The sequence below is a fragment of the Passer montanus genome, unplaced genomic scaffold, assembly GCF_014805655.1.
Source record: "Passer montanus isolate IOZ18808 unplaced genomic scaffold, ASM1480565v1 scaffold51, whole genome shotgun sequence".
NCBI lineage: Eukaryota > Metazoa > Chordata > Aves > Passeriformes > Passeridae > Passer > Passer montanus.
In genome coordinates this window covers 5,581,596-5,599,996 of record NW_024370041.1, presented here as the reverse complement: position 1 = coordinate 5,599,996, position 18,401 = coordinate 5,581,596, and the positions used below count along the sequence as shown (strand labels likewise).

Below are 18,401 nucleotides of genomic sequence, written 5' to 3'. Positions count from 1 at the left end.
CTTCACTTGGAAATAAACACGTCTAAGTTCATGAAAGACAGAAACACTTCAGTATTCGTGATTGTACTCTGAAAGTAATTTAAAGCTGAGAAGGAAAAACTGAACAAGCAATGTTTAATTTCCAAGAGGCAGCCAACAACTTTCAGCAAATGAATAAAACTAATACTGTAGTAAAACACATCAAGAAAAGAAGATTATTTATCTGTCTCTATTGAACTGTATATAAATGTTTCCATTAAAGCTGAGCAAAGAATCCAAACTTGGTAAATTTTTCACAGCACTGTCAATATAACAAACATCTATGTTTGTGCTAATCATCCATCCTAAGGGATGTTCAACAGTCAGCCAACACACATGACACTAATCACTGATCTATTTTTGAGATACAATCTGACAATCCTGAGAGCATTAACTGCACAGTAAAAATAAGCTGCATTTAAATATTTTGTAAAGAATAAAGCTCGTTTATAGCCAAGGCACTTCTAGTGACGCTTTCTAAACATAATCTTACTTTGTCTAGAACTACATTCTCTAAAGGTGGTTGGTCTTCTCCATCTAGTGGGTGTGAGGTGACCAGAGGTGAGGGACTGGTTGTGTCTGGTGCTACCATGAGACGAAACCTATCCAGGAGTGAGTAGAGTCTTTGGTGCCTGAAAACAGAAGAACACATCAGCTGAGGGCTATCTTAGCTCTGTAAATCATTTAAAAATAAATCCAGTTTTAAATTTAAAAAGACATCCAGTGACTCAGTTCCAATCCCAGGACAAAGAAGCACTATGCTTTTTTGATGCAAACTTTCTTCAGGTATCAGAGGCCAAAATTAATTAACTCAGCACCACCAACACATAAAGATTTAAATTTAATTTAGCATTAAAATTAGTGATATACCTAAGCTTAAAATACAGCTTTCTTTATCCAGCACATCTTTTAAATGAGTAAGGAGAGTCAAAGTTAGTGTAATGATTATTTGACTGCAAATAACATTTTAACAGATGCTAATCAATAATTCACTAAAACTATACTTCTATTAAAAAAAATTATCCCTCACTGTACTAAAAACTCGTTTCCAGATTTATGTCAGTGTCAGAGATTTTTTTTTTTGATACAGGTTTTTTTGTGTTTCTTTTTAAATTCCACTACTGCTATCAAGAACTTGTACAAAGTAATTTTTAATTTTTTTTTTAATTAAATTGAACATTACCTGGGTAGGCACATTACTATTGATCTACTGCAGTCTCACATTTCAGGTTCTTTCCCCTACTTATTTCAGTCAACAGATATTAACCTCAAACAGCAACGACAAGAGGAGTAAATAAGGATCTTTCCAACATCAAATAGAAGTTTTTTAAAAAAATAGTAATTTGGTCCTTTTTATACAAGCAGTTTAAACAGCCAGAAGACTAAACAGTTAAAACTTTTAACACAGCTGTCTGGGAGAAAAAAAACCAAAAAGAAAACCAAACTAAAAGAACCCCAAGCCCACTTAGCTTGAACTGACAATATTTTGCAAGTTTGAGGAAAATAAAACTCGCTTTAGTAAAACAGATTTTGTCAAGAAATTCATTTGCAGCTGCTATCTCTCAAAAGGTAAATACTGAGTGGGATGCAGGAAAGAGAATTTGAAGCAACCTTCTAGAGCTTGTTTCAGTTCTTAAGTAGTTCTTACTAAAAATTCAACACAGCCAGCACAACTGCACCTTGGGCCAGGACACGCCAGCATCCTATGAGAGGCTTTAATCCCAGTTTACTCCCAAAAACAACCCACTATCTGACCTCTAGGAAAAAAGCCAAGATGTGGGAAAACAGAGTGAACACGATCTGTATTACAACACTACTTAGTTTTACATTTTAATGGCATTGTTGGTATTATTTACCTTGCTGCTAATCCACTGTTTTGAAGGTACTCCTGAATTCTATCCAGTTCTTCAACTGGTAACTGAGCAATGCTGTTCTATATGAAAAAAATCACAAGAATTTTACAGGACAGATATATGTAAAATCCCCAAAAATACTTTTACCAGATCAACAAAGTTACAGGCAGATAAAGTGAAATAAAGTAAACAGCCACATATGTTACCATAGGACACACAATGTAAACACATTGCTGTTCTCAAGGAAAAAAAGGGAAGTTGATTTTCTGACTCCAACATTTATAGATTTCCAAAAGTGACAGTGGTGGAGGGTGAAAGCGCCACCTCTCCAATGACACTGGACAAACCAACAGTCCATCAAATTTCTCCTGCACTATAAACGAATGCAAACCAATAATTTATTTACAGAGAGTGTGTGAGAACATTTGCTACAAGAACGCAAACATCAGAAGGCTTAGAAAACCTTAAAAAATCAGGGCGACACACGTATCTATATACAAAATAAAAATATGCCAAATGAAATCACTTGTTCCTATTTTGATGTCACTGCTCTTGACCACACTGGGGGCACCTGGGTGCTGTGTACCTGCAGGGTGGCTGCCAGCAGCATCTCCACGCGGCGGCAGGCCAGGGTGTCCACCATGCGGGCCAGCACGCGGAAGGGAGTGCACAGCAGCTTGTCCACGTACAGGGTCAGCACGGCCCCGGACTGGCTCAGGTGGATTCCCTCCAAGCACTGCAAGGTCTTCTTCAGGGTTGTGGGCTATGTGTTCAAACAGCACGGAACAGAGAAACAGACAAATTACAATCAATTTGGAATACAAAGACCTTAAAGGGAAAGACACTCAGAAAAAACTACAGCAGAAAACTACCGATCAATATAATCATCTCTGTGTCAATGAGCTACTGGGTCATTTAATTAATATGAACACTAAGTTGTTTGATGTGTAACTGTAAAAACTCACAAGAGTAATCAAAACATAGGAAGCAAAACTTTTAGGGGAAAAAAGCTAAAATTTAGGTGAAATTGCACAAAGCTTTGAACAGAGTGAGAAGCTTCAACTCTTTTCTGGAGGAAGGCAGAACATGTGCATAGTCAATGCACAATGTGACAATGCAGAAATCCAGACAATTCCTGGGGGGTTTTCTGAGCATTTGTTAAGAAACAGCAGTAGCAACTCAGGATTAAAAGGGTATGCAAATAATTTTTAAATTTTTTTTTTAATGTAAGCACCAATGCAGCACTAATATTCTAAAGGGAGAAATACAGAGACAAACTAGTTTTACTCATGAAACCAGTCCTGGTTTAGAACAGTCTGTTAATATCAGCTGTTTTAATTTTACTGTCTTTCCTGATAATCACCAAGCATTTCACACAGACTACATCTTCCATTAAAACATATTCAGTTTAGTTCATTCTGCTGATTCTCAGCTAATAAAGCCCAGACTAATATCACATAACTTTAAAGCTTCCCTAGATTTGCGCAGAGACAATGGAAAGAGATAGAAAACAGCACTGAAGCAACTCAGGGTGCAGGTGGCACAATTATCTCTAGATTATAATCACATTAATCACAATTATCTCTAGAGAAAGTCCAGCAAATGAAATTTCCCATGATTATGAGAGATGCATACAACCTTACATCCCTACAAAACATCATCAACTCCTTTTAATTTGAAAACTAAAATAATCAACAGAAATAATACCCTGAATTTCTCAGTGATTTTCCCACACCAAGTGGCTACAACTTTCAGAACAGATCCATGGGGAAGGCATGAGCTCACAAATAATTTTCATATTATCAGGGCCTATGAAGATGGACTGGCTCCTACTCCTGCCTCTGTAGTTAGTTTGCTATTTATACTATTAAGGCATTTAAATCAAAGTTGAAAGTTACAGCTTTAATTTATCCATTAGATATTGATTATGTGGGAAAATATCCATTAAGGAAAAAAGAAGCTTAACCATCTCCACCTGAATTCATAGATTTGATGGACTGGAACACATCTAATGCTGAAGTTACTAATATAAGGTTCGCTGCTTGCATTTTTAAGTAAGTGACTTTAAAATAAAATTAGAAGTTGATAAATGACCCAGAAATGTCAAACTTTGCATACTTATCAGTTAAACCTTATGCTGACATGAAGTGCCTTTATTCTTTACAAGAAGTCAAAAAGTTAAACTTACAGCTGCAAGATTCTCACAGCGTGACTGAATGGCCTGGATGAAGAGACCACTGGCTGCTGAATTCCTGTGAATGGCACTGATAAAATCTTGTACTGGAGGCTCATGGGACAGATTAATCAAGTCTTGAACATGATTTACAATCAGCCAGGTCAGGTGTTCTGAATCATGTAGATTTTGACACTAAAGAGGAAAAAATTAAAATTTGATTGCAGTAATTAAAATTAAGACTGCAATTACTAAACATGACACAACATGAAACTTCTCATATATAATTCTGGTAGATATTTTGAAATAATGGCATAGAGTGTCTGTATCTTAATACCACCATCATTATTTTTACAAGATAGATTTTCCAAATGTTTTGCTCTTGTTGCAAATTAAGGTATTTGCCATATGCATGCAGAACATGCAGCTTATTTTTCTAAAAACAATAAAAACCAGGTTAGAAACAAGTAAATTGAGAAGGTTGATTCAAAGATGCTGCTTTTAATGAAATGGGTTTGAAATAAACATACACACAGAATTGTCTTGCAAAATGTGACTTTCATCTAAGCTTCTTTAAGATTTCTTATTACTACTGGCCTTTAACACAAAATGAAGGATTTCTGGAAAGCAAATCCAAAGATATCTGTCAATAATTAATGTCAAACCCCTAAAGGCTTGTGTATATAAACAAGCAGTGGAACGCAAGACGAAGATATCTGTAGAGTTAACCAGGCAATGCTGAGAGCTTGTACAGTACCTCAGTAAAGAGGTTTTTGGAGGATTTTACCTTGGACGACCTCTAATCTGACTCTAGTGACTGTCCATTACTACTTGAAGTGCTTCCTAAACAAAGCTTTCTGTTCAGTTGAACCTGAAAGGAATGCAGTTTCCTTACCTCAAAACTGATGTGAGCTGCAAAGCCAAGTGCAATACCTCCTACAACTGAAAATTCACTTCAAAAGTTCCACTGGGAACTATAAAACTCTAATATTGAAGCAGCAAAAGGCCAAAGCCACAGAAATTGTTCTCACTGAAGAACCAAAATGGAAGTTAAAATGTTAATGTAAAACCTCTTTGCTTACAGTGTAGGGATGGAAATTTGTTGTCTCCTGGACACCGTGCGCTGCTACTGATGTTGGGAAGTCTGGAACTACGCAGTGTGCTCCAAACAACTCCCAAGTAAGGGATGTGATACCAGAAGGTAATTCTATTGCCCACCAGATAAACTTCACAAGTCAAGAGAACTCACAGTTCAGAACAGAAAACAATGCCAAATGAGGTCATATCTAAGCTTACAGAAGCACCATCTGAAAATAAAATTACTAGTTTCACAGATCTTCATTTTTCACTTAACACACTTCACTTTTCAGTTAACACATATCAGTAATAAATGACTGTCAGCATCCTAAAATAACTCAAAACTGTAGTTATAAAAGTCACAATTCAAAACTCACAACATAGTCACAGAAGAGAATGAGTGCTCCTCTTCTCACTATCTCACGATTGCACATGCCACGCTTAGATTCCAGGTCGGATTCATCACTGTCTCCAGATATATGAGGGCTAAGCAATTTAGTAGTAGAAAGGCTGTGTCGCCTGCAAAATGTACATTGTATGTTGTTACTATTTTCTTGGTATGGCTACTGAAACATGAACAACCAAAGTGCTTGGAGTATCCTACCAATGTCCTTATATGACACCCCCTTCCCTGTAAATTTCATTCAAAAGTGTCAAAAGTAGACACTTTGCTTTCCATCAGATCTTTATTTTTTAACAACTGCAGCATTGCTTATTACTTTTTCAGACAGTCTAAAGAATTAAATCACTTATTTATAAGAAAAACACATGCTGTTCCATCACTGGTAGAATAATAGAACCTAATACCGTATTTTCTTCTCAAACCAAACCAGTGCTCCTGAGCACTTAGTCTAGTGTCAGATTAAAAGTGATGCCCAACCCAGAAAAGAGATGATACTGGTAAAAAAAAAAAAAAAAAGTATTGCTATTTTAGTTCATAGAATCATCAAATCCAACCTTTAACCTAGCACCACATCATCGCTCGCCACTAAGCCGTATGCTGAAGTGCCACATCCACACACCTTTTCAACATTCCCAGGGATGGTGATTCCACCCTTCCCAAGACAGTCTTTTCCACAAAGCTGCCCTGCTTTGCTCATAATCCTGGTAATTCCATGTTTCCACAAATCAGAATAATATATTTTCAATACATAAGGTTGAGCTGAAGCAAGAATCTCACATTTGTCAAAGTATTGATGCACTTCAGGTGGAGAGCAAGATGAGACTGCCCAACACTCACTGCACAAGCACCAGAAATGTCCCTCAAGTCACTTGTTCACCTCCCTCTACAGTTAACACAGAGGAATACCCATCCTCACAGGAGGTCCCTTCCTTATCCACTGAGGACAATTATTCCAATGCATGACAGGTGGGATAAACTAACTTCAGACCAAGAGAATACCCATTTTAGAACCCATCTCCAAATTTCAGACAACTAGTGCTAAGTGAGGTTATTACAGTGCTTGATGCTAATGAACCAGCAGGGTGCTAACACCATGTTTTGACAGCATTTAGCAACAGACCCACTGAGAACAGACCCACCTGTAGCTACAGTTATATGATCAGACTGTATTACCACAAACACAACAGTGTCCATCTTCTCCACTGGCTGGCTATTTCCTAGAAAGTGAAGTATGAGGTCTCCATATAAACATGAAACACTGAGTATTTTGCTATAGTTATTTCCATAGTTTCAATAAAAAGTAGTACAAAGATGAAGTTTTCTTGCCTTAGAAGTGGAGAGATTACCTGGCAGTTCTTCTGAGGAGCAACTGAGTGCAGGAGACATTTCCTTAGTTTGGAAGTCACACCAATATCAGAACAGACAATATGTACACACATAAAGTAAATGCAGAACTACATTTCCTAATCCAAGCAGCACCATTCAATGACAGGCTTGGAAGAAAGCAGCTGGATTGTTTTACTATGATTTTAGAAAATATAATTATATGAAACACACTACTAGGGAGCAAACCCAAAACTTACTTTGGGGTTTGATGCACTTCTGACCACCAGTTGTAGTTGGTATAATTGACAAGAAGCAAGATGTGACACCAGAGGAGAACTAAAGAAGGATGAGTGGGAATCATGGACTGAACAAGGTCACTCAAACTCTCAAGTGTATAGAAACTACCATCAGATCCATCTCCTGTAAAAAGTCGGGTGGCTGCAGCTGTGATTCTTCTAAACATCCCTGAAAACAATAAAACCATGTTAGAGTAACAAAGCTCTAGTCTGAATTCTGAAGTTTTAAAATTATTCAGGGTAGAATTCCTGCAAGAAAGGTAAATTTGAAGCAGTTTTACAAATTTAAGTGATGAAGTTTGCCCTAGGGAAGTGTGTAAACCAGAAATTGCCAGCTCTCAGATTCAATAAATAATGTTTTGATAGGTTTCATGACAATTATCATTAATTGGATACATTAAAACCTTCATTAAACTTAAAACTGTCACCTGTGGACGAGGGTTAGTTAGTTTGTTTGTAAATTAAAAACACAGATATTCTACTTAAGAACCCTGAGGTAACTACCACTCTGCATGTTAAGGAAGAACACCTATGAGTATCCTGTTTCAGAGGATGCAGTGTGTAAACCAGAAATTGCCAGCTCTCAGATTCAATAAATAATGGATTTCATGACAATTGTCATTAATCTGATACATGAAAACCTTCATTAAACTTAAAACTCTCACCCATGGACCAGGGTTTGTTTGTTTTATAAATTAAAACATGGATGTTCTACTTAAGAACCATGAGGTAACTACCACTCTGCATTTTAAGGAAGAACACCTATGAGTATCCTACTTCAGAGGATGCTTTCCAAACACATTTAGTTGAAATTAAATTTATTCTCTTTCATCCAGTTTCTAAAGTGCAAAAATTACATATTTCTGCCATTACCCTGAAAATAGAACACTCAGCAAAAAAGCAGAATTTTGCTTTCTGAATTACTGATTCTGTGTTTGTATGCCAAAACAAAGGTTTGGGAAAAAAGAAATTAGAAAATGGTGGGAAAACAAGGAAAGTTGTCTAAAGGTATAGGACTTTGAGTTTCTATGCGAAGATAAGACCAGGGGGCAAAAAAAATTTCTTCAGAGTCAGTTTGCTTTCTGAATTACTGATTCTGTGTTTGTATGCCAAAACAAAGGTTTGGGAAAAAAAGAAATTAGAAAATGGCGGGAAAACAAGGAAAGTTGTCTAAAGGTACAGGACTTTGAGTTTCTATGAGAAGATAAGACCAGAGGGCAAAAAAAATGTCTTCAGAGTCATTTAGGAACCAAGAGCTAATCAGAATAATGAAAGAAATCTGCAGTGTTACTTGCTTTCCTCGCCAGACATGCAGAAGAATGAAGCTGTAAATTCCACAGCCATGTGGACCAATTTAAGCTGCCCCCAGGACTGACAAACACACAATGTAAATAGCAAGGAATGGGAAAAAGAGCTGAATCTCAAATCTCTGGTTCGACTTATTAGCAAAGCCCCATTCCAGCTCCCTGCATTTGCAGAAACTACACCATCTAGTGCCTTCCTACAGGCATAAAAACCATTGCATGCTCATCTTTTTATTTTGCCCATGCCTTTTGTTTCTAACTTCAAAGGAACAGATTGAGAATGTTCACTTATAATCTAGCAGCTTCCTACAGCTGGAAACACAGGAGTCAGCAATGCTCACATTTTGAAATACTGCAATGGGTGAGAAGACAAACCATCTAAGTAGAACTGTGGTTAGAAATTACAGAATACAGCCTATGTTTCCACACACAAATTGCTGTAAGCTACACCCATAGTTAGGAGAATATAACTTAAAGAGAAAATAATTATGGAGGTTCTAACTGAACAAAAGAAAAGCATTAGAAATTCAGGCAGTTAGTTAATCCTCAACCTAAATAAATATGTTATGACATGAAAATACAGCCCAGACGTCTGAACAACTTTTCTTTTACTCTGTTACACCATACTGGTACTAGTGATAGTAATATACCTGAAGTTATTTGTAGTTTTACATTAAATTAATTTCTAGAGATCATCCAATCCACATATCTCAGTGCTCTGCATGAGTATTTTAATATTTAATTTTAATTTTGCATGAAAATTTCTACATAATTCCTGGCAAGACTCCCAGTGCGCCCTGGAAGCCAGTCACAGCAGCAGAACTGGCTGAGCCTTCCTTTCAATTATCCCCAGCCTCCACTGTGGAAGAACCCACTGCCCCAATTTCAATCACCAGCCTCATTTTCTGATTTCCTTGCTCCTCGCTTGACACCGTTTAATCATTTTATTCCAAAACACCCTGGTATAAGTTATTCGTTATAATATTTGATTCAAATATTTCTCCTAAACATAGATGAATATATAATTAAAACATATACTATTATAATTAGATAATTTAATATCTAATAAATAGTATAGAAATGTATTAAAATTATTACTGTAACAGACACATGGGAAGAGAACTGTCACTCTGTTTGCCCAGAGTTCTGCCCCCTAAAGAGCACCTAAAACAAAGATTAATTTTGTGTTTCCTCACACACACTCCTGGAGCCTTTGCACCAAGAACCTCAGTTTGGAGGACTCCCCATTTTACAGACCAAGGCAACAGAACACAGAGTTCCTTGTCCCATGTCCCCAAGGAAGCCTATGAAGAACCAGGGACTTGTGCCAAGACCTTTTAAATTGCAGACAACTAAGAGTAAACCAAGGTTGCATTTCAGCTGCAAGCTGAAAATCAGAAGGCAAAAGGGCAGTTATAGCAAGAAAGAATAAAATAAAGGCATGATAGTACCACTACTCAGAAAATAAGACTAAATCAAGCTATGAACTACAGAAGTACCAAAGGGGTAGATATTGGGTATCCAGCAGAAGAAACTTAAGAGAAAATTTCCAAACCTGAAGAAAGGAACTCAAGACCAGCTAGTTGGAAAAGTGCCACCTTTCCTGGTTTTCTGGGGTGGTTTTTTCTTTGGTTTGTTGGGGGTTTTTTTTGCTTGCTTTATATATTTTTATTAATTATGGCAAAAGCCAGGAACCTTCCTTGTCAGGAGTCTGAGCTAGTGGTCTATGACTCAGTATCTCAAACTGGACATACCAACCAACCTCCAAAGGAGATAAAACATGAGAAATACAGTCACAAATTTGGAATGCTTTGTGCTTTTTGGACTGAAAAAACTTAGACAGTTACAAGGAGAGACGCAGAGTCACTAATTACATTTTGTTCTACAAAGACAGAAGAAATGTGCAAAATGTGCCCTGCATGCATAAGCACAACGTTTGTTAAGTTCTCTACATGGAGTAAGATACAACATCTTTAGCATTTACATATTCCTTCTCAGTAATTCAATGCATTTATGAGTTGTCAAGGAACTTAAAAAGCCTAGCACTGCATGCTATGACCTGATCAACATTTCAAGTATTACCTGATTTGAAGATATGTATTAAGCACATAAGCAGCGTGCCCAGCTCCTGGCAGTAGAAAGTGTGTTGCTGCTCATTCATGTCCACTTTTAATTGCTTGGTGACAATATCTTCCAGTAGAATGCCAACCAGTTGTAGTAAGAATCTTGAAAGAAACACATATACAATCAATAGGAAAATTACCAATCTTGCAGAAAAAGATGAGGTTAGCCCATGGGACTTTGGTTTGAAAAATAAAACATGAAGTTCCTTTCCCTCTATCCTAAATAACATACTAAATAAAATGCTACAGAACAGGTTAACCTAAAACAAATAGGATGCTATATGATCATGAGCACGTCAATAATTACATATTAAATTCAGATTCTCTCTCATCACCTACAGTCACATTAGCATTGGCCCAACTCACTCACAAAGCAAATATTCAGAATGCTGTGGTGTCTTCATAGTGATTTGCTAAAAGCAATTGAGCTAAATCAAACTAAAACCAATCTATGACAGTCACCACAGCTCAGCTGAGCAGGGGTAATTCAGCAAGTCACAGTAATGCACCTGTTTACCTCACCTCATCTATCCATACTCTACTACACAGGTTCTTTATCAAACCTCCAGCTGGGACAATGTGGTGTCAAAAGAAGCACCAAAAGAGGGTATTTGAGAAAGCCATCCTTGCTTCTGGCCATAACCACAACTCCATTACTTACATCACTGCTGTTGGACATAAGGTCACAGTATGGGTGTTCCGAAAACCCTCTTCCCTCTATCCACAGCCCTCAGAGTGAGCTGAATAACATCAAACAGCATTCTATTCCTATCAGGAGTTCCCTATTTCAGTAAAATATTATTTTCTTAAACAAACAGCTATTTCTAATGCTTTCCACCACATTAAAACATAATGCCTTAATGACAAACATTATGTCAACATAATACTGCTGCCATCTCTCCATGCTTCTTTTGCCTGAAGTATATCACTGTCCAAGGACATCAGCATGGGAAACCAACTAAACAAAGCTAGGTCTTAAAAAGAAGAGAAAAAGAACAGAACTAACTCATTAGACTTGAATCTCGCTGCTGCCAAGTTTCTAATACAGAACCTGGGCTTCCACTTAAAGGGATGTTTCATCATTCAGTCCCCATCCAGTCCTCCACACACACTTGTCCCATGTCAACTTATTAACTTATTGATTCCACTTAGAAGTTTTATATGTGTTAAATACTGCCCAGTGTACTTGTGATTTCTCAGAACTCTTTACCTTTCCCCAGGTTATTCAAAAGACAGTGTACCTGGAAAATGTCTCTTCAGGTGGGTATTTCACCTGTTTGACCTCAGTGCGATCCTCTGGTGGGGACATGTTATTTTCTCCACATCTCAATCTGTTGATTGCTTGACATGAAATCAAATATGGTGAGAAGGAAAGCTCTTGTATACGGGATAGAACGATGTCTTCTGTTGACTGTGAAATCAGAACTCTAAGGATAGCTAAAATTCCAGAAATCCACAGCTGGACAGTGCTCACTGATGCCTAACACAAACACAGAAATACAGAAGACTGAATACTTTTGAAGTTAAATGACACAACATAGAAAGGCATTTACAAATGAGCATTTTCATTAACTTGTGAAAAATCAGACCCTTTTGAGAACGGAGCAAACCAGAAATAAATTCCAAGTTCGTATCTTACAAAACCCTATTCCTGTGGTAACTGTCAAGCTCATATTCACTGGTAAACAATCTCTCAGCTACAAAAGCCTTACTAATACTTATATTAAAAAAATGTAATTTACCTATTAAATTTTATTCTATTTTATTGTAATAGTACCTTCCTTTACATTCCTGATCCTCAACATACAAAATGAAGGAAAGTAATTCATAAGCAGAACACTCCTGTATCAAGTACTCCCAGCTGGTAAATCACATTAGTTGTAGTCAATTTGTTCCCAAATTCTGCTGCTGGTACTTTAACATCACTTAGCAAATTATTAAAGAGAAATTCTATTTGGTTTGCATGAAAGATACCAGATTCTCTCTTCTCTGAAAACAGTAGCTTACCATTGTTTTAGGAGTAACAAACATACTCCTTAAAAGCATGTCCACAGGGCGAAGGGATGAAGGGGCCAAAATTTCAAACAAAGTGTTCAATACTCCCAAAGCATCATGAGAGTCTATATGCATCTGTGAACGAAAAAACACAAAAGTCATTTCTAACTGTCCACTAAAGGTAACTTTAAAACAAAATTTACACTCTGTGTATTAAACATTTCTGTAACAACCTGTAATAAAGCTGTTCTTTACAGTACCAAAAGAGCAACCAAAAGCTATGAAAAATAAATTTAAGTTTAATTGCAGGCCTTCCCAGACATGAATTTTAAGAACATGGACAAAAATCTGTCATATGAAATCCAGTGTGCATACCACATATATTTCATTTGAAGAAATAGGCCTTATTCAGAGAATGAGACCAGAGGACTGATTTGTCATAAAATTTAGAGACTTTTCTCCTCATTGCACATCCTACCAGGTTTATTTATAGACTGCAATGCTGGTCACGATTAAACTTATGCAGGTAACTAGGAGAAAAGAAACCTAATCATCAGAAAAGTGAAGAGCTACAGTGGTAGGACAGCTTACTTCAACAGTTTTCTAGATAAATTATAAAGTAATCAACTGCAAAAAGCAAAGGACTGGACTACAAATCCAGATTACCCTATGCTGCTTAAATAATTTGGAAGATGATCATGTCAGTCACACAAAACAACAGCAATTTCATTTTGTCAGCATTTCAGCTTTGCTCTAAAACTGTTGTCTTATTCTGCTTACTCTCCCCAGACACGAGATCTCCTCCCAGGACTGGGGAACTGCTATCATGGAGCAAAGAATATCTGAGGCTAGAGCACCTCTGCTATGGAGACAAGGTGGGAGAGCTGGGGTTGTTCAGTCTGAAGAAAGCTCTTCCAGTACAGGGAACTGGAAAGGGACTTTTTGCACAGCCAGGTAGTGCTAGGACAAGAGGGAATGGCTTTACACTGAAAGAGGTGGATTTATATTAGGAAGAAATTGTTTCCTGTGAATGGGGTGGGACACTGGAATAAGTTGCCCAAAGAAGGCATGGCTGTCCCATTCCTGGAATTGCTCAAGGCCAGGTTGGATGGGGCTTTGAGTAATCTGGTCTGCAATTAGACCCACTGCAGCCATGAAAAAAATAAATCTGACATTCAATGAACATGGGACCATCTTCACACCATTTAGTAAGTGTTCTGATATTATCATATATCTAAGAGAAACAGAACACCCTTACTCTGGAGACAGTCTTGACCATTCTGCATATACTTTATGCATTTACATAAGAACTTCATCACTTCAAAGACTTAAGTTTACCTTGCAGCAGTTGTTTTTTCCATATATGGCAAACTGAATTTCAAAAAGATTTGTCTTCATATTAAAAAAAGGAAAAATCAAATACTCAAAGCCACTATTGATACAAACATTCCAGCAATTATTTAAGGTGTTTATAGAATTAAAACAGTGATATAACCACCTGCTGTTTTGCAAGCATTGGGAGAATGATGTCAGCTATTTGCCGAGACAATCTCTTCCATTTGTCTTCATTTTCTTTATGACACTGTTGCAATACCAAGATGAACATTTCTAGCACCTGAGGAAAAGTAAAAAAAAAAATAAGTAAACACCCATACTAACAGGAAACATTCCAGTCATATCATAGTAGGAAAGAACATTCATTTCCACCACCTACCAAAAAGGCAAAAGGGAAAAAACCCCCATATGAGAAAATTGCACATTTTTAAAACCCCATTTTCAGGTTAAAAGTCTGTCCTTAGTTACGAGTTTTTTGGTGGTGACTTTTAAAGAATTTTCCAGCTACTTTTATAAACTTGAAAAAAAAATGTTTGTTTTGTACTTTTAAAAATGATATTTGTCAAAGACTACTAAAACAACTGGAAAAAAAATCATAAATCTAAATACCACACCACTTACTCAACAAAAAGGGGAGGAAGAAAGAGAGCAATTTTCCATATATATACTCTGTCTTAACTCTAACTTCAATAAAGTTTAAATTTTTTTCAAGGAAACAAAACAGACATTTTTATGGGGCTCATCCACCTGAGATATGTCACTTTCATATAAAAGTTTTAAGAGACAACAGAGTACACCAAGCAAGGAGCATTTCTGGTAGCTGGATGTGTTATAGGTTTGGGGTTTATAGAGACCACACTTGGAAGGACAGGAAGACAAGAGACACAGCATGCAAGAATGTTAATATACGGACTGGGAAGGGGGACAAAAGAATCTGTTTCAGGAAACAAGTTAGAGCACTTGTAAAGCAAATTCAGGTAGTTCAGATTAGGGAGAGGGAGATTCCCAGGTGACTTTCTTCCCAAAAGATTCTCTCAGGACAGGAGATAGGAGCAATTCCAAAACTTAATTCTGGAGCTCCATGGGTGGCAGCTCCAGTTGCAACAGAAAGAAGTTGAAGGCTGCAGCTATGGGAACCTCTCAAATGTCCAGGAAAATCACTGCAGACCATCCCAGCCACAGCCAGGGAACCACAGAACAGACCAGGGCTGGTTTATACATATTGCACCAGCAGAACAGGGTGGAAAAAGAACTACAAATGGGATGGTGTGGGAAGAACAGTGCATGGGTGGTCTTTAATAGGTTAAGTGTGTCAGAAGGGGATCTGCCAGCAACTGCAGTACCTTATATAACAAAGTTATTCACTATTTCACATCATGTGTCTACAGAGTGTCATTTTATACAGTTATATTAGTCATTTTATGATTATAAAACTACAAATTCAAAAGAAAATGTGGATACACAAAATTACCCCAATCTGAACACGCAGTTCTAACAAATTATTTTGACAAGATGTACTGACTTTTTTCAGAAAATACAGTGCTTACATTAGCATACACTAGAACTGCATTTTCACATTATGAAAGAAAGGCACATCAGGTTTGTTAAGCACCTGAAATAAGCAGTAAGATCCCATGTTGATCATGACACTTCTCTTAAAATTACTTTTACGTTTTTCTTTAAAACAAAGTGTATTGACAAAAGTCATTGTTACACTCCTACAAAGCAGAAACATGTTTTCCAAAGTCTGGGTCAAAGTAGAAAGTCGTAACAAATACCTAATTACCACTGTCATTACCTTGTTCAAGTAAGTGTTATTCAAGTACAGTAATACCTAAACCATCTCCATGAAGCATCTTTCCTAATTTTAAACTTGTCTCCTTCTCCATTTTACTCCCATTATTTTAAGGTTTTTCTCTTCCATCAACCTTCTGTTTATTCTGTCTGCAACACAGCCAAGATCATGATCCTAACTGGAGCTTTTTAGTTTTTTGTTTTCTAGGCTTGACTAGGAAATTCTACAGCTATGTTACTTGACCTAAAATACTAACTTGTAGTGCAGAACCTTTCCCATATCCTTAAAAATCTTTGCATTCTCTCTCTCTACAAGGAAAGATACCACACAGAGTCCAGCTATTCCAGTTTTGTATAGACAATCATTAATACTGCCTGAAGCACTTTTAGCAGTCACAGCAATGTTACCCTTTCACAGACCACAGAGAGGGACCCTTCATCCTCCTCTCTCCTACCTGGTGGTACTGGATAAGTCTCAGCAGCATTGACACTACAACCTCCTTCTGAGTTTCCAGCTCTTTTCCAGCATCAGCTTTATTTGTTCCTCTTAACACAAAGAGATCATGAACAATGGGTTGCAGAGCTGGTATTGCTGAAATGAGATGTATTTGTTTTAGTATGAGACAAATCACTCCTGAACAGTGATTTCTTGAACTAACAGTTCAGTTACTAAAGGTAAACTGGGTTCTAGTTCATTAAAGGTTTTACCCATACCTAAAAACCCACAAACCCCATATTGATCATGCATAATGATGGAATTTTTTTTTTACTTCTTTTAGAAAATTTAAATTATGGACATATTTCCCTATTCTCACAGAGCTTAAAAAAGGATATTTTTATAAAGTATTCCTCTGCAGAATCACTGTAAAGTATGACAGAGATGCTTCTACTTAAAGGCTGAAAGTAGAAGGAAAGGGGAATGGACAAAAAATTAAAATCAAAGTCTTGCACATACTGCTAAGTTGTGAACTTATTACTGAATAAAGTTTTAAATAAAAGCATTGTTGCAATTATGAACAATGCAAAATGTGGGGCAGCAGTGTTAGTGTGATATAATAAATTTCCTGAAGGAATTAAGTGAAAAGTATTTCATGTCTTAAAAGTTAGTTCTTCTGGAACACTCAGTATGATAACAGTTTTCTATAGCTTAGTAGTCAACACTGGATTTATTGTTGAACTATTACTAGTAAGAGTTGATGCCTTTTTTCTTTCTTTCTTTCTTTCCTTTCTTTTTAATAGCTTTTTTGTGTTTTGAATTACCATGTGTAACAGCTTTCCTCCCACTGGCCATGATACCATCACACAGCTGAATGATCTTGGGAATTCCAATTATTTGTTTGGAATGATATCGTTCATAAGACAGCAACACCAGGAAAAAGAAGATATTAGGAATAATTGCTTCAGACTCCCTGAAAACAAAACAAAAAATTCCAGTGTCAACTTTTGCACAGCTTTGTTCAGTAAAACCCATCTTTTTACAGTCAAGGTTTTATTACAGAATATGTTGGTCTGGTTTCATACAGTACTTCTGTAATTTTTGTGCCCTGTTCTATAAAATGTGTTTTTCCCCAGGGATTTCTTTCAATCTTTGACCACTACAGCTACTAATATTAATACATACTGTCTAATGCACATTAGATTATTTCTGTAGAAGACCCACAGAGCAAAAGAACAACTTCTCTCTTCATTAAAACTCAAGTGTGAGAAAAAGCAGAAATAACTGACAGTAAAAATTTCACTGACTTGCTTATGACCATTGTGTACCAGGTGACCAGAGTACATATGGATTCACCCTGAATCCACAAGAGGAAAAAGTAGCTCTCCCTTAAGCAATTGCATCTAGCAATGAAATGCTGATTTCTGGAAGCATAGCTTTGGCAGGGGGGCCCAAAGGAATGGGTTTACAATACCAAAATGGAGAAACAAAACAACAAATCTGTAGACTATATTATTATTATTATTATTATCCATTTTACTTCCTGACTTTTTCACTCACATGGAACCTAAAATATGTGCAAGTTACCATTGGAGCCAGAGAATAAACAAGCACATTGCTAAGTAGCTCTCCCTTAAGCAATTGCATCTAGCAATGAAATGCTGATTTCTGGAAGCATAGCTTTGGCAGGGGGGCCCAAAGGAATGGGTTTACAATACCAAAATGGAGAAACAAACAACAAAGTTGTAGACTATTTTATTATTATTATTATTATCCATTTTACTTCCTGACTTTTTCACTCACATGGAACCTAAAATATGTGCAAGAGTTACCATTGGATCCAGAGAATAAACAAGCACATTGCCCACAAGAGAACTCTCCCTTTCTCATAAGGCAGAAATAACCAGCAAATCTAATTACTACATGTGACACATCACTAGTTTTTCAGAAAACAAGACAGTTGCAAACCCTCATTGTTCAAAGGCTCTTTGCCAATTTCATACCTGAACTGTCCTACTTCAATGTATTCAAACTGCTTTAGCACAAATCCAATAAACACCTAAAGAGAGAATAAAGTGTGCATCAGAACAGACATTAATTTCCATTTGAAACCATTTTGACAGTTATGGACAGGCACTGAAAATCATTTGCACCACATTATGAAATGTTCCCTCTGCAGTTACAAAAGATGGAGAAATCTGTTGAGTATTTTTTACAGCTTGCATGAACTTATGCCACGTTTAACCTGTAGTCTGTATATTTTTAAGT

The 18,401-nt window shown here is 36.8% G+C and overlaps 1 protein-coding gene across 3 annotated transcripts in view; it reads right to left on the bottom strand.

The window, feature by feature from the left end:
• HTT (huntingtin) overlaps nucleotides 1-18,401 on the bottom strand; it is a 76,582-nt gene that overhangs the window by 19,710 nt on the left and 38,471 nt on the right. For all 3 annotated transcript variants that reach the window (XM_039723822.1, XM_039723823.1, XM_039723824.1), the window contains 13 exons: nucleotides 18,137-18,192; nucleotides 16,958-17,106; nucleotides 16,153-16,289; nucleotides 14,067-14,183; nucleotides 12,581-12,703; nucleotides 11,815-12,053; nucleotides 10,533-10,675; nucleotides 7,108-7,315; nucleotides 5,499-5,640; nucleotides 4,060-4,239; nucleotides 2,458-2,634; nucleotides 1,875-1,951; nucleotides 512-650 (listed from right to left, as the gene is read on the bottom strand). In XM_039723822.1, coding sequence (XP_039579756.1) covers nucleotides 512-650; nucleotides 1,875-1,951; nucleotides 2,458-2,634; nucleotides 4,060-4,239; nucleotides 5,499-5,640; nucleotides 7,108-7,315; nucleotides 10,533-10,675; nucleotides 11,815-12,053; nucleotides 12,581-12,703; nucleotides 14,067-14,183; nucleotides 16,153-16,289; nucleotides 16,958-17,106; nucleotides 18,137-18,192 — 1,887 coding nt within the window. The remainder of the gene's footprint in view (nucleotides 1-511; nucleotides 651-1,874; nucleotides 1,952-2,457; nucleotides 2,635-4,059; nucleotides 4,240-5,498; nucleotides 5,641-7,107; nucleotides 7,316-10,532; nucleotides 10,676-11,814; nucleotides 12,054-12,580; nucleotides 12,704-14,066; nucleotides 14,184-16,152; nucleotides 16,290-16,957; nucleotides 17,107-18,136; nucleotides 18,193-18,401) is intronic.